General features: G+C 34.4%; 1 protein-coding gene across 2 annotated transcripts in view; it reads left to right on the forward strand.

Moving 5' to 3' along the window:
* Window positions 1-16,199, forward strand: part of LOC145263064 (mitochondrial glutamate carrier 1-like) — a 200,362-nt gene that overhangs the window by 102,368 nt on the left and 81,795 nt on the right. For both annotated transcript variants that reach the window (XM_080119921.1, XM_080119920.1), the window contains exon 2: window positions 11,070-11,129. In XM_080119921.1, coding sequence (XP_079976047.1) covers window positions 11,113-11,129 — 17 coding nt within the window. In that variant the 5' untranslated portion in view covers window positions 11,070-11,112. The remainder of the gene's footprint in view (window positions 1-11,069; window positions 11,130-16,199) is intronic.

Here is a 16,199-nt window from a genome sequence, read left to right on the forward strand (position 1 = left end):
TTGCTATTCATGGCAATCCAGCAATGCATTTTGAAGGTGCTGGCAATGGTCCTGTTATCATGGTTGTGATTAGTAGAGAACATGAGTTTTAGAGCGGTGCATCTCCAATCTCGCTCGTTGAACATTGTGTCACTTTTAGACATGATAGGAGGCTCCTATTGCTCTTGGGGTTTTTACTGGTTTTTGTTCAAACGGAAATGGAATCATGTCGTCTTTTCTAGGGCGACAATTTTATCGTTCCACCATATATAAATAAATTCAAATGTATTGAAGTAAAAAAAACAAAAAAAACAAGACAATGTTGTTCAAAATTGCTCAAAGTTTTGCTAATATTTATATAATTTTACTTTTATTAAGACATGTACACATATCTGATGCTGCGAGATCAGGCTGTCTGAAGATACTGGCTTCCTGACCAAAAATGCATCAAACATTAATGTTATTTCTGTTTTCGTTTTTCTTTTCTTTTCTTTTGTAAAACTCATTCATGTACTGCAAAGTCAAAATCAAAAACAATTTTCTATTACAAAACAACCAAACCAAAAACCATGAATAAATATTTGAAGCTACACAGAACTTTAAGCATAAAATCTTTTGGCAAAAATGATTAAACCAAAAAAAGGGGTTGATATGCCATAAAACAAAACAACCAAACCAAACACCATGAATAAATATTTGAAGATATAAAGAACTTGAAGTATAAAAACTTTTTTCAAAGTTATTGGATTCAACACAGCATGCATGCAGTAACAGTATCGGCGACCACAGCCCACAGCTCTCCAAATTGTTGAGCAATGGTAACCTCGGGAAGACAAGAAAAGACGGTAGTTTCCTGTTGCTTTTCATCTTAATTCGTGAGTGTATCCCCCCCCCCATCAGTTCAACATACCCCCAGATACCAACCTGGAAATTTCTACAACTCTGTGTAGCACATACAGCGCCTAGCCTCCCCAAATGGTCTTCCATCTGGTACTGGCCAGGCTCATCGTTGCTTAACCAGTGATCTGGTGCAACCTGGTGTGTCAACATTAAATAACCCAAAAAGTGTTAATATCCTGTAAAACAAAACAACCTCCATCTTTTTGTTAAAAAATGTGTTGAAAAAATCTAGTTTGTTTTGTCAGACATGTTTGATTTTTGTTTGGTTGTTTTTGTTTTATGGCATATCAACCCTTTTTAGGTTATTTAATGCCAACACCAGTAATTTTGAAGAAAAAACTTTTAATAGAGTATATTTGTTTTAAAGTCAGCTTTTATTTAACACATAGTTGGGACCCTAACAGGTACTACCGCTCCGGGTCAGAGTGGACCTAGGAGCAATGACAATTAAGGGGTAGCTCCACACTCCCCAAAGTCCGCAAGCTGGGGCCTCACCATCGGATATAGTTTAAGGTCATAACCAGGACCCAGACATGTTTAAAATAGGAATTTTATTTTGGTGTTTGTGTGTGTGTGTATATATATATATTTTATGTCAGGTCATGTCATATGCTACTGGTACCATGTAACCCAGTACTACCTGCCTCATTGTTGGGTCACCGGTGGCTAAATTGGTTCCCCCACCAGACTTGTTTAGTGAGGAGGGTGGCTAGTCTCTCTGAAGGATTAAAAGCAAGACCTTCCAAAGGGTGAATGAACCCTTTTTTGGGTCAACGGCCAACTAGCACTGTGTGTGTTTATGTGTATGTATGTGTGTTGGGGTGGAGAGGGCTCCCGTAAGCCATAGTGAAGGCAACCTTTCTAGGAGATTTAAAAAACCCATAAAGCGGGAGACCAGTACCCACATTAAGCTGGTCTGCGGTTTAACTTGTTGCTGGCTATCTTGCTCTTGCTTGTTGCTGGATCTCAACATTTTGAACCGAGAGAGAGGCTTAGCTGTTGTACAAAGCTAAGATTCTGTAACATCGTCTGTGTATAGATACTTCCTCAAGCATTTGTCTATAAAAGTGGTCCTTTGACGATGGGAAAGTTGTGACGCATGGAAGCTTGAAATGCTGATCTCAATGACCATCTTCAGTGTCATGCCTGCTTGAGCGTGTGAATTCACTGGTAGGACTAAAAAAAAAAAGTCATTTTTGGGCTCATGGATTTTAAGTGTCTGAGGGAGTGGCACTCGTCTGACAAGACGTTGCAATCATCATATATCTATAATATAAAGCTGAATGTCTGTGTGTGTGTCTGGTCACAAATAGGCTCCTATATGGTTGACTATTTTAAAAAACTGATTGCATATAATGATAGAAGATGTATCGAGACACAGGAATGGGTATGTTTGATCTGGCAGAACGGTGGTTCATTAAAATTGTGGGGTCTGCGTTCGCACCTGGTCCACAAAGTATAGAAATAAAAAATTTAAAAATGAAAAAAAAAACGTTTACAAGTGTTTTTGATATAGATGTACATAAGAATACTTTGATAAATATGTTTTAACTTAAATAGGGATGGTATAATAAAATTGTGGGGTCTGCATTCGCACCTGGCCTCCATAGAATGGAAATAGGCACACACTTTAATAAAGACTTTTCATATCTATCTGCATAAGTATACTTGGATAATTATGTTTCAGTTTGAAGAAATATGGTATAATAAAATTATGGGGTGTTCGTTCGCACCTGACCTCCATAGAATGGAAATATGTCACAACGTTTAACAAGATTTTTTAATATAGATCCACAGAATATTGTGCTAAGTGTTTCATTATGAACAGGTATGGTATAATAAATTATGGGGTTTATCTATTTTATCTATTTTATTTTTACTTTCATCATATTTTGCTTTGGTTTTGATACCCCCAAATTCAACCCAAATTTACAAACCTTCCTTTTCATAACCTATCATAGTTTCATAAATCAGATTCCATTTTCCGTAGGCTGTTTTTGAACCCAGTCAACGACAGGTACTTCTGCTAGTATATATATATATATATATATATATATATATATTTCTACTTGGGAGACACCATTTATCAAGGCTCAAAGGCCACTTATAGATTATGATTAATGAATGTAAGGTGGTAGTGTAGTAATCGTTAATGGTGTAAATTGGGTAGAATTTGATTATTTATGGGGACGGCTTAACAAGTACTTGTTTACATTGGATTTGAAAGCTATTGTATTCAACCGGGGAGCAGGCCAATGGAACAATGTTCCATATGCGGGTAGTTATATTTTATGAAAGGATATCATGTAAATTCCTAAAATACTTTTCTCGATTCAAATGATACAATAGCTTCGATTGCAGAATTGAGAGCAACAGATACTTGATCGTCGCAATCTGTTGTGTAATTCTGGTGTATTTGTAGGTAGTTTATCTTCGTGGTTTCGACGAGAACAAAAACAGCTGTCAGTGACTTTGATCCCCACATATGCTGACAATATAATCGGGAATAGAAATAAACCTTGGCCTTCCACTCGGTTCTCCTTTTATGATTGTTATCTCTGCTGAAACGGATATGTATACACGTATGGTTATATAACAATGGCATTAAATAAAATTAACAACTGCTTTATATTTTGAAATATCCATTGTCCCTCTATTTGAGGTAACATTCGGTGAATGTGCTGTAGTGTGAGGGAAGGGCATTACTGAATGGAGTTGGTCAGCAAGATGTCTATTCACATTACTGAAATGCAGAAATTAAAGTTTAAAGTCAGGAAACCAGGGGCTCAGGGGGGAATTCCAAAGTGCAGCAGTCTGAGGGGGGGGGGAAGCTATTTTAGTAGAAGGCTTTATTTACAGCATCTAGGGATGTCTACAGCGTAGGGGTGGGATTTTGCTGCTTGTCGGGTTTGTCGAGGGTATTGTGAAGGAAGCTCATGACTGAATATCATTGTGCAAATAAGTAATGATGACAGCTGACATATCTTTCTGCTTCTATTCATATACTAGCAGACCACCCAGCATTGCCCGTCATAAATATGCATAAATATTATATTTTAATTCATATAGAAGCTGAGATCTGTGCATGCAAGTATTATGTTTTTTCTAAACACTTCTTGTAAAAAAAAAAAAAAAAAAAATACTCGACCAAAACCTAAAGGCAGTGAGTCAAGTACGATAAGCATTAGGCCAGCTTAATACGTTCTTTACAAAGTGTTTTCAAACTTACTTATTCTTAACATAATGAATCTGTCATGTAAACCGTTCACATGCATCCATGCAAACAGATAAAAATCCAACAATCCGCCACATACGAATTTTTCAATTTTGACCTGTTAGCAGCCCGTATTTTCAGATGAAAACTGATTTAAAAGTTTTCCACATATCTGAATACCCTATATACCAAATTTCAAGACTAGATACAAAATTCGTTGAGTATAAAGGTTAAGTGTCCTCACACATACACATATTCTCACTTTTGTAGATATTGATTTATTTTTTCTACATAGGAGTCACTTATCAAGGTCCAAAGCCACTCAAGGATAAGGGTTGATAAGTGTATGGTAGCCACCGGGATAGCATCATATTAATAGTTAGTGGTGGAAATGGAGTAAATGGATTATTTAGGAGCGAGGGGGCTCAACAAGAACTTGTTTACATTGGACTTGAAGATGACCATATTGTAGTTTACAGCAAAGAAGCACACACAACATAGTTTCATAGAAATAATAAGACTTTTATTAGTTGTATTCGTATCCATACAAAAGAAAGATATTTTGTATACATTATTGATGCCGCTTTGACTTGATTTTGGCGGCATTCATCAAGATGTATTGAGCCGGCTCCTTTCATAGAACGCACAGCATCCTGGATAAACACAGATTATGCACGATAGCCTGTAATGGTCAAAATAGTTATGGGTAGCCAGGACCAGGAACAATGGCTGTGCTAAACAACCAATGAAAACGTTGCAAAATTATTATAAAAATTGTTGAATTTTGGATTCAATCAGTTCGCCGTCTGCTACGTCACGGACCGCATTTAATTCTTCGCCACCATCTTGGTTACTGATCTGAACTACGCTGCCATCTTTGTTCAAACACAATGTCTCAAAACTTAACACACTGTAACCTGTGAACCGAAAGTAGGTTCGATGTCAACCTTGGTGTGTAACTACGTCTTCAGTTGGCTTATCTGGTGTCTTTACCAATTTTGGAGTGGTTCTGAAGCTATTGTCTCGATTCCAAATCTAATATGTGATATCCAGCATCTGGAGGGAGTTGAAAAAAATTGGCTACTTGAATGATGCAGGGTCTATCAAATCTGCTCCATGAAAACTGGCTCAAGAAACTTGATTTTTTTCTCTTTTGAACACTGACGATTACGCAGTGATCTCATTTTGGCCTACAATTACATCAATGGGTATTATGATATTCTTTAGGATCTATTATTCTCTCCTGCATCAGAAAGAGGTTTATGAAGACACTACAAAAAAAAAAACTGTTCCATCGTCAATTTTGATTGAACCAAAGAAGGGTTGCTTTGTTGATCAAGATCCCTGGACCTTTGAATAGACTTCCAAATTCATCTTGAATTGTTGCATTGTTGAAAAAGTGTTGGGCTACTGTATTTTTTTTTTTTTTACATAGAGGTCGCCACTTATCAAGGCCCAGAAACCACTCGGGGATAAGGGTTATCCTCTTCTGTGTAAATTTTAACCACTTTTTCCCTATATGGCAATTGAAGCATGATTGTTTTACAAACTTACTCCTGAAATATGTCTTCCTCGTCCTATCACTGTCAGAGTATAGTGTCCAGGCCACTTTACTAAACCACAATCATCCAGAATGGCTTGAACCGGCTCTTTCCACAGAACACACAGTATTCTGGATAGGTGCAGACTACACATAATGGTCTGCAACAGCCCAGATCAGCGACAAAACCTGTGAATCGAAGCTAGGATCAATGTCAGCCTTGGTGGTGTGTAAACATGTCTTCAGCTGGATTACATGTCCTTGTGAATCTTGGAGTGATTCTAGAGTTATTACTTTGGAGATGAACTTTCTTGGGTTGCGGCGTGCAGTGTGGCTGAACTAACAAAGTCTCTCTTTTTTTTTTTTTTTTTTTTTTAAAGAGATTGGTTGGGGGGGGGGGTGATACTGCATTGTATCCAAACTTGGGTATTGGAGACAAAATGGTGTCAGCGGATCCACAGAATTTGGCAGAGGCAATATTGGTTGAGCACTTGTAGCCTTTTCAAATACTGAAAGTTAATAAAATATTCTATTGTGCGAATATTGATTATTAATATTCATTTTGAAATACTTTATTTCTGATCTGTCATGGCTCACTAACTCAGTCTTTCTGCGCATGCACCAGAATGATAGGGTTATTAAGTTGGTTTTTTTTTTTTTAGAGTTATCAGTTATTAAGGCCCAAAAGCCACTTGAGTATTAGAGTTGATGCATGTCAGGTGGCCAGTAAGACAATATTGATGATAGGTAATGAGTAAGAATTAGGCAGAATTGGATTATTTAAGAGGGCGGCTCAACATGTATTTGTTTATATTGGACTTGAAATCAATCATGTTATATTCAGCCGGAAAGCAATCCTACAGTATTGCGTTCCACAGATGTGCAGTTCTTGGAAAGAAGCTTTTCTCATGGAAGTTTTGTTTAGTTTTAGGCACAGAGAGAGAATGTAAAATTATTTACAGTGTTTGTAGAAAGACGAGTTTTTGTTGCAGATGTTTTACAGGGGTGGGTGGACCATAGATTGAAGCTCAGTCGAGTACTTGCCATGCAAGTAATGATAACTCAGGAAAGATTAGCAAAGTCTCTTCCATGAGAAAAACGTAATTCAGAGGAGAAAAAGACAAGTATTCATCACCACTTATCTGTTGATTTATCTCGTTAACTCTAATCTTCAAATCGGTTTTTAGACTTGATAAGTGTTCGCTTTTATTTTGAAACTACCATAACTACAATGAGGATCTTTGTTATCTTCGTCTTTCATCTTTCGTCTTCGTCTTTTTAAGATTTCACTTTATTTTGCTACAACCATATGATGAGGAGCTCTGTTATTTCCGTTAAAATTGGAGATATTTTCGAATTTTTATCAGCTATGAGAAAATTACTGCACAGGCTAAGGAAGTAAACCCTAACAAAAAAAATCCAGTTTAGGGTCCTGCTAGACAGATGGTGAAGTACTGCAACATTTTTCTGGCAACTGCTTCAGCTGTGCTGGCTCCAATCGTATTGGCTCACCTTTCCGTAAGACTTTGCATTGCCGAGAAGGGAACCCTGGTAACTGGACAAACCTAGGTCTCCTTATCTGCCCAGGCCTGCATCCAGAGAGGCAAGTCCAGTTCCGAACTATATAGCCACAGCAGATGCTACAGCGCACCAGACTAGATACAAATTGCCATTGTCTTATTAGACAGAAGGTTCCATAATAGAAATAATTAAAAAGAAAAAAAGATCCTTGTGAAATCAGTTGATGCAGTCCCCAGGCGTCTTAAAAAGCTAGTGTTGAATGCTGGCACCCATATTGAATTCTAAACAAAACCTTATTTCTTATCATATTCATTTCTTGTAAGAATTTTATTTCAGTAATAAATTACAAGCATGTAATAATAGGGAGTCACTTCACAATCAACCTGTGTATAATACATATATAATATATATATAGAGAGAGAAAGGTAGTTTGCTTGAAGCATTGTTGGTAAATAGATATGGAGGGGTATAAGAAGGCTATAACAATGCATGGAATCGGCTGTAGTATTGGTGTGACGTATGAAGGAAAATGGACAAACAAAAATGGAAAAATGGTCAGATCCTTCTATCGATCCAGTAGATATCTCACTGCTGATGCAATTCTCTATCTATATAAGAGCCAGATACGTCCAAGGATGGAATACTGTTGCCACATATGGGCAGGAGCTGCTAGAAAAGACTTGTCCTGCCTTGATAGGGTTCAAAATAGACTTCGTGGCCTGGTGGGAGATGTCCTTTTCTCTTCGCTGCAACCTCTATCTCACAGAAGAGATGTTGCGAATTTGTCTCTGCTTTATCGTTATTTTCATGGAAAGTGTTCAACTGAGCTTCAATCTATGGTCCCCCCCTCGCCAAACTTTCACAAGAAACACTAGACTAGCTGAAAACATTATCAATAATTTTCCCCACTCTTCATCTGTACCTAAACCTAAACATAGATTCCATGATCAAAGCTTCTTTCTTAGAACTGCACGCTTGTGGAATTGTCTTCCGTTTTCCTGCTTTCCGGCTGTCTATAATATGGTTGTCTTCAATTCCAACGTGAACAAGTTTCTGATGAGCCGTTCCACTTAAGTTAACAAATTTACCGAACTTCCATTACTATCGATTACTATATTGTCCTTTTGACTACTCTACACTCTTTAACCCTTATCCTTGAGTGGCCTATCGGCCTTGATAAGTGATGACATCTATGTAAAAAAAAAAAAAAAAAAAAAGGTCTTATTTGTTTTGTTATTTTATTTAACTTTGTATATCCATTTATTTTTCAAACTAATCAAAATTAAAATCAATAAAATGAACTTCCTGTTTGATATAACCGGGATGGTGGAGGTCTTAATATTTCGAGAATATCATCTATTTTCTCTTTTTACTGATTCGTATTGTGATTAGCTTAAAAAAATAAATGGATATACAAAGTTAAATAAAATAACAAAACAAATAAGAGCTTTTTTTAGTTCGTCCATTTTTCTTAATACGTCACGCCAATACAACAGCTGGTTCCTTGCATTGCTATAGTCTTCTTAGACTCCTCCATATATATATATATGGGAAAAATATTTTTCTTCAATTATATTTCCCCTTTTATTTATACCAATCCTTTAATTTATGATGCTCGATGTAAATACAGAAACATAAAAAATAACTGACAAAAAGTCTATATTCCAAATTCCAAGATATTGTCTATCTTACCGTTTATTTTTTTCAGCATATTAAAATGTTCAATTCTTGACAACACCTGCGTTGTAGCGCAGAATCATTCATGTGATTATTATGTCAAATTTTTTAATTTATTCCAGCCTTACTCATCAGAAGAATAGGAACTCATCAACTTTAAAAGAAAATAAAACAATATGGCCATGATTACAAAATCGGAAAATTGGAAGAAAACTTACAATTGTTTTCTTTTAGTTACACCATCTTTGAATTTTTATGTCAAATTTTGTAATCATGCCCATATTCCTTTATTTTCTTTAAAGTTGAAGAGTTTCTATTCCTTTGAATGGTAGTACCTGTTAGGGTCCCAACTATGGGTTAAATAGAAACCGACTTAAAAAAAAAAAAAACAACTATATTCTATTAAAAAAAATTTTCTTCAGAATCACTGGATTCGACATTAAATAACCTGAAAAGGGTTGATATGCCATAAAAAAAACAAAAACAAAAAAAACAACTATATTCTATTAAAAAAAATTTTCTTCAAAATCATTGGATTCGGCATTAAATAACTTTTTTATTACATTTTCACCCCAAACAAGGCAAATTGCCACTTTGGTGTAGGGGGCTACTATCAGGGGCAACAACTACTGGGGTACTATGTAGGGATTTTGGCAGCAAGATGTCGGTTCACGTTACACTTGAACTTCTGCACGTCAGTACTGTTGGGGAAGCAGGGACCTGGAATGGAATTCCAGAGTCTAGCGGTTCTGGGGAAGAAACTATTGGAGTAAAAAGATCTTTTATATCTAGGGATCTCTACAGTGTGGGGGTGGGATTTAGCAGCCTGTCGGGTTTGAAAAGGGTTGATATGCCATAAAACAACCAACCAACCTTAACTTTTGATGAGTAAGAGTGAAATAAAGTAAAAAATGGACACAATCACATGAATGATTCTGCGCTATAAAACGGGTGCTGTCAAGAATTGAACATTTTAACATGCTGAAAGAAATAAGCGGTAAGATAGACTTTTGTCATATATATATATATTTCCCCAAAACCTGTGGCAAAATTGGCAGAGGAGTTTGGTAGAGTTCTCAAAGGTCAAATCGTTGAACTTTGACCTCTTAACAGCCAAATTTCTGTCCGAAAACTGATTACAAAGATTTTCTCAAATCTCACTACCCTGTATATCAAATTTAGAATTTGTAGACTGAAAATTGAGTTATTGTATAGGAAAATGTAGACAGACAGACAGACACTTTCACTTTTATAGATATATATATATCCCCAAAACCTTGATGGAGAAGAGACTAAAACTTGCTGCCATGATTTTAAATGGTCTGAAATAACAGCAAGGGGAGACTTGATTCCAAATATTTCCCATGTTATATTTCCTCTCTTTTGGTATGAATATCTCCAGTATCAAATAATCCTTATACACAGTGAAATTTACTTTATGCATTAAAACCAAAGAAAGAAGATATAACATGAAAAATATTTCGAATCAAGTCTTCCCTTGCTGTTATTTCAGATCATTTGAAACCATAGCAGCAAGTTGTATTCTCCTCTTCATCAAGGCTAGACGTTTTGGGGGAAATATCAGATATTTTGTAATTCATATGCAAAACTAGGAAAACAAATGATTGATTGAAGCATTTTATCACTGTAAAAAAGTGCCAAAAAATAGGCTCTGAATGAGGAATTGATCCCCCTAATGTGCGACCTTAAGGACAAATGTCACATAGCCCAATACACAATTAAGATCATTACCTTTCCAACGAGCCTTCATTTGTTAAATTCTGATCAATAGTCGCTGAGATTTGGAATTTATAAAATTGCCAAAAACATGGTATGTATAATGTTTGTGTATGTATATATGAGGTCAATGCGAGAGAATCCTAGCAGAGTGCTCGATTATTAAGAAAATTTCAAAAATAAAAGATTAATATTTTTTTCTGTATACATTACAAAATATCAAAACAATATTGGTTCTGTCAGTTTCAAATCTTAACAAAGGGAGCCTATATCTGGTAGCCTATGTTAAACTCCTCAGCCTCTGTTTATGTCTGTCAGATATAAGCAGGGATTGAAACGAATCTTGTAAAAAAAAAATTCCTATTCAACAGTTTAATTGATGTTTAACCGTTGTTTTAAATTTTATTCTCACAGCTTGTTCAAATTTGAAAAAACAAACTGTTATATCCAAATAAAACTATAAATGCATTCTTTGACTTATTGTTTTTTTTTTCCCTACAGGTGAAAAAAGCAAAAAGAAAATCAGCTTTTTTGAAAAATTTTGATGGATTCTAACTTCCTGTAAGTAACTTTTTTTCTTTTTTTTTTCTTTTCTTTCTTTTTTTTCTTTTTTTTCTTTTTTTTTCTTTTCTTTCTTTTTTCTTTCTTTTTTTTTCTTTCTTTTTTTTTCTTTTTCTTTTTTTCTTTTCTTTTCTTTTTTTTTTTTTTCTTTTGTGTAAAATTTGATCCCTGTATACTTAATTTTATTATTTTTTTGTTTCTTTTTTTTCTTAATTTGTTTTTGTTTATTTATGAAAAGGAATCAGCACTTATCAAGGCCAAAAAGTGGACTTAAGAGAAAGATGGATAAATAAAGACATGGCCAGAGATCACTTAGTTTGTGCAAACGTTTTGCATGGTCAAATATGACTTTTATTTTCAATCTTTTTTTGTCTCTCCATATTGGTTCTTTACCTGGATGATATGAACTGTTCGCATGTGATTCGACTTTTTTTTTTTTTTAAACTAATGAGTCATTATGTAAAACCTAATGCTTGATCCATCGAAATCTGACAAATCAGTCATGCATCTTTTGAGCCGGATTTCCATGATGTTGGCTCGGGCTCAACCAGCAGCTGACGAAAACCACCAGAAAAAGCAATGCTGATTAAATATTAAAACAGAAAAAAAAAAAAAAATAATCAGGTGTTTTTTTTGTTTTTGTTTTTTATATATATAAAAAAAGTATTTAAATAATTGTGGGTGGGATGAAGGATGGGAAGATTTTTTTAATTTTCAAATCATTTGACTGAGCATTTGATAAGTCAATGAAAATTGGAATATTGAAATGGAAGCAGACGACTTTTTAAATAAATTGGAAAAACTGATCCAGAGACTTGAGCAATCGTTAATTTATTGCCAAGAAAGGAATCAAATAGTCTCTGAATTGATGTGCAAGACATAATTGCAGGAGTGTTTTATCAAGCAAAGAGTGTTTGTGAGCTTGTTCCGGCAGTTTTTGTCAGCTGCTGGTTGAGCCCAAGTCAATGTCACGGAAATCTGGGTTAAAAAATGTGCCACACAATGCATATGAGTACGGGGGGGGGGGAGTATAAGCAGCAGCGAAGGATGGCTGGCTTGCAAAGAGATTAGCAGTATTTGAAAAGACACCTATGCAAATTAGGAAGTGTGTGTGAGAAGAAAAAGCAAAAAAAAAGAGGGAAAAATGCAGCACATGCTTGGGGCAGAGGGAAAGTACTTGTCGAAGAAAATGGACGGTTAAAGTTGAAAATGAGAATGGGTCAGCATGCAGTCGGAGGAAAAAGAAACATGAGTAAGGCTAGCTGGACATGTGGCAGCAAGAAACTTTTTCAAGTGATGTCAAGACAAGAGTTTGATAAAAATTTGTTAAAAAAAAAAAAAAACTGCCGACCTGGATTTTTATTCATTTATTTCTCTTGTTTGTATATAACAGTAACAAATGTACGTCGAAGAAAATGGATGTGTAAAGCAACGTTACAGATGCACGAGTATCAGTATAATTGTGATCAAATGTAGTTAATTTTCTGTTGCATGATTGACAAGATATTATTAAGGCTTGTAGATTTGAGATCTAAATATCTCGTCTCGCTATAAAATCTTGGTCCATCGAGAATTGACAAATGTGAAGCTTTATCGAAAACACTCAACACAATTAACAAGAGTTAATCTCTTGTGTGTCAACGTTTGAGATTTTGTTGCCTGCATAATTAGGACAGATTATTGCGACTCGAATTACATCTCATTTGTCGATTTTATATTTTATCAACAACAGTGTTATCATCTTCTATTGCATTTTGTCATAAACTAGCAGACATACCCAGCATTATGTAGGTGTTTAATCTACAGAGTTTTGCAGCAAAATCCGACAAAAGAAAGAAACAAAATGGGCAATAAGAACAAAAATTGTATATGCAGAGACCCAACAGTTTATTTATCAATAGAGCGCCATACATTATTTTTCTATTCTTCAGGCAGAAAGACCATCTCAAGGCAGGTACAAGACAAATCACACGCTTATGTGATCACATCTTTGTTTATCGTGGCAAACGCCTTCACAATGGCAGCGTCCAAAGAATTTACAATTTACGGTGTATTCAAAATGAATGTCTTTTTTTTTTTTTAGAACACAACTGAACCATAATACTTGACATTTGTACGTTTAACCTTAATTCAAGTGATTATGTAAAAATAATTAGAGATGGTTCTTTGATAAGATAGGGGGACGTTTGAAATTAATAATTCTGTTTTGAGCACAATTGGACCATGACTTTTGTATTTTAAACTTCAGATGAAGCTATTCTTTACAAATAATCTGGCGCTTCTACACTATTGGGACGAACTTTGAGAAATCCTTACACTGAATTTTCACATGAAAACAATGGTATCTACATATTCCTCGTATTTTTAAGATGATTATATCCAAAAATTACGAAAACCAATAAGGTAGAAAATTATTTATTAAAAAAAATAAAAAATAGAATTTGATAAAAATGATTGTAAAGCACAAAATTGAAAAGGGAGGTAATTTTTCAGTTTCGATTTAAACAAGATGGCAGAAAATTTTCACCTGCTAACACAATTAAAGTTGTTTTTTTTAATAATTGAGTAATATTCGGGTAATTTCGACTGCATAATTTAGAAGCTACCATTGTGACTTATTATTAGAATTGACAAAAAAATCAGTTGAAACCATTGTTCTTTATCTGAAAACTTCATTATCAACTACAAAATTTTGTCCCAATTCTGTGGAAGCGCTAATTAAAAAAAAACAAAAAAAAAAACAATAGATTCTCTACAGTGCAATGTAGAGAACAAGGTATTGTGGTCTAAGTTACTGCCGAGAGGCATGTTAAGCTTCCTCCCAGTACACTGCGGAAGAGGGTAGGAAGGTCACTAACTAGAACAGGCAATAAATCAATTTGATTTAAAAAATTGGCGATTTCACTGATTTCGATGACAATAAAAGTATGGAAAGGTGGAAAATTTGTTGATTCTCATTTAATCCCAGACAACGTTGAGTGTCCCTGCTAGTATATATATCTTGTAATATAAAGCTGAATGTCTGTGTGTGTGTCTGGTCACGAATAGGCTCCTATATGGTTGACTATTTTAAAAAACTGATTGCATATAATGATAGAAGATGTATCGAGACACAGGAATGGGTATGTTTGATCTGGCAGAACGGTGGTTCATTAAAATTGTGGGGTCTGCGTTCATGCCTGATCCACAAAGTATGGAAATAAAAAATTTAAAAATAAAAAAGTTTACAAGTGTTTTTGATATAGATGTACATAATAATACTTTTATAAGTATGTTTTAACTTAAATAGGGATGGTATGATAAAATTGTGGGGTCTGTGTTCACGCCTGGCCTCCATAGAATGGAAATAGGCACAAACTTTAATAAAGACTTTTCATATCTATCTGCATAAGTATACTTGGATAATTATGTTTCAGTTTGAAGAAATATGGTATAATAAAATTATGGGGTGTTCATTCGCACCTGACCTCCATAGAATGGAAATATGTCACAAAGTTTAACAATATAGATCCACAGAATATTGTGCTAAGTGTTTCATTGTGAACAGGTATGGTATGATAAATTATGGGGTTTATCTCTTTTATTTTTACTTTCATCATATTTTGCTTTGGTTTTGATACCCCCACATTCGAAGCTATCTATTTACAACCCTTCCTTTTCATAACCTATCATACTTTCATAAATCAGATTCCATTTTCCGTAGGCTGTTTTTGAACCCAGTTAACGACAGGTACTTTTGCTAGTATATATATATATATATATATATATATATATATATATATATATATATATATTAGTGTTGGGATGATTAATCAGGATCAGAAAAATTGGAACTTTTTGAAGTAACGCAATCGGAAAAATGTCAAAAATGATTCTTTTAATCGCCTTTACTTTTTTTTTTTTTAATTCTGTTTAAAAGAAAATCTTCACTGTTGGTAGTAATTTTAAAATAATAAATATTTGTTGATTTTTAACTACCAGTAAAACTAAAATCTATAGACTAACTCCCCCCCCCCCAAGTGTATTTTTATGTTTGAGAAAATATCTTCATATTTAGAATGTGTCCTTTTATGGTAATCAAAAAAAAATAACTTTATTGTTAAATATTTACAGATTTATAAAGAATTGGAATCTGTAATTGTTTTGGAATTGGCAATTGTATCTAAATCAGGAAACATATTGGACTCGTCCCATAACTAGCAATACCTGTGGAAATTCATATGTAATATATTGATGTTGGCATTTTGTAAATGTTCAGTGTAAATGGAGACGCTCTGATATTATTGTAGCTATTTTTGTTAACACTCCAAAAAATATTTATCTAAGCTAACACAAACGCCCAGCAAAGCCCGGTCGTAAAGTCCGCTTAAATATGATATTTTGATTCTTGCAGATTTTGTATATATTATTATAGAGTTAATGTTCTATCGATTTTTATATATTATAAAGTTGTGATTTCAAAAAAAAAAAAAAAATATACCAATATAACTTGGGTACATTAGCTTGAACCGAGATAAAAACTTATGAAATATATATATATATAACTTGAGTTCCTTCAGCCATAACTAAAACCAAAACTTATGAAGAATTTTTGATAAAATCATTTATAAAAATAATAGATGACTTAATTGCCATTAGCTATAATCGAAACCAAAATTTATGAAGAATTCTTGGTAAAATTAATTATGACAAGATGGAAGTACATAACAATTCAATAACTTGGATGTAAGTGTGACACAGAAAATAACACACGCTATAGCACAAAGAGAGAGAGAGAGAGAGAGAGAGAGAATTTCAGCCCGGCGTTGCCCAGGTATTTGGAGGTGAACGTTGAAAAAAAAAAAAAACGGTCAATTTTTTAAACTTTCACCCCTATTATGACCCCTTAAAATTTATGGTTTTGGACTCAAAGTTATTAAGTTAGATCCATGTCCAAGGAACCTATATCTAAAATTTCAAGTGTTTAGACCCAAAATTGTCGGAGGAGTTTGGTAGAGTTCTCAAAAGTCAAATCATTGAACTTTGACCCCTTAATTGTCAAATTTCTGTCCGAAAACCGATCACATAGAT

This window comes from Euprymna scolopes, chromosome 38 (genome assembly GCF_053919585.1).
Source record: "Euprymna scolopes isolate OS-2025 chromosome 38, ASM5391958v1, whole genome shotgun sequence".
Classification (NCBI taxonomy): domain Eukaryota; kingdom Metazoa; phylum Mollusca; class Cephalopoda; order Sepiida; family Sepiolidae; genus Euprymna; species Euprymna scolopes.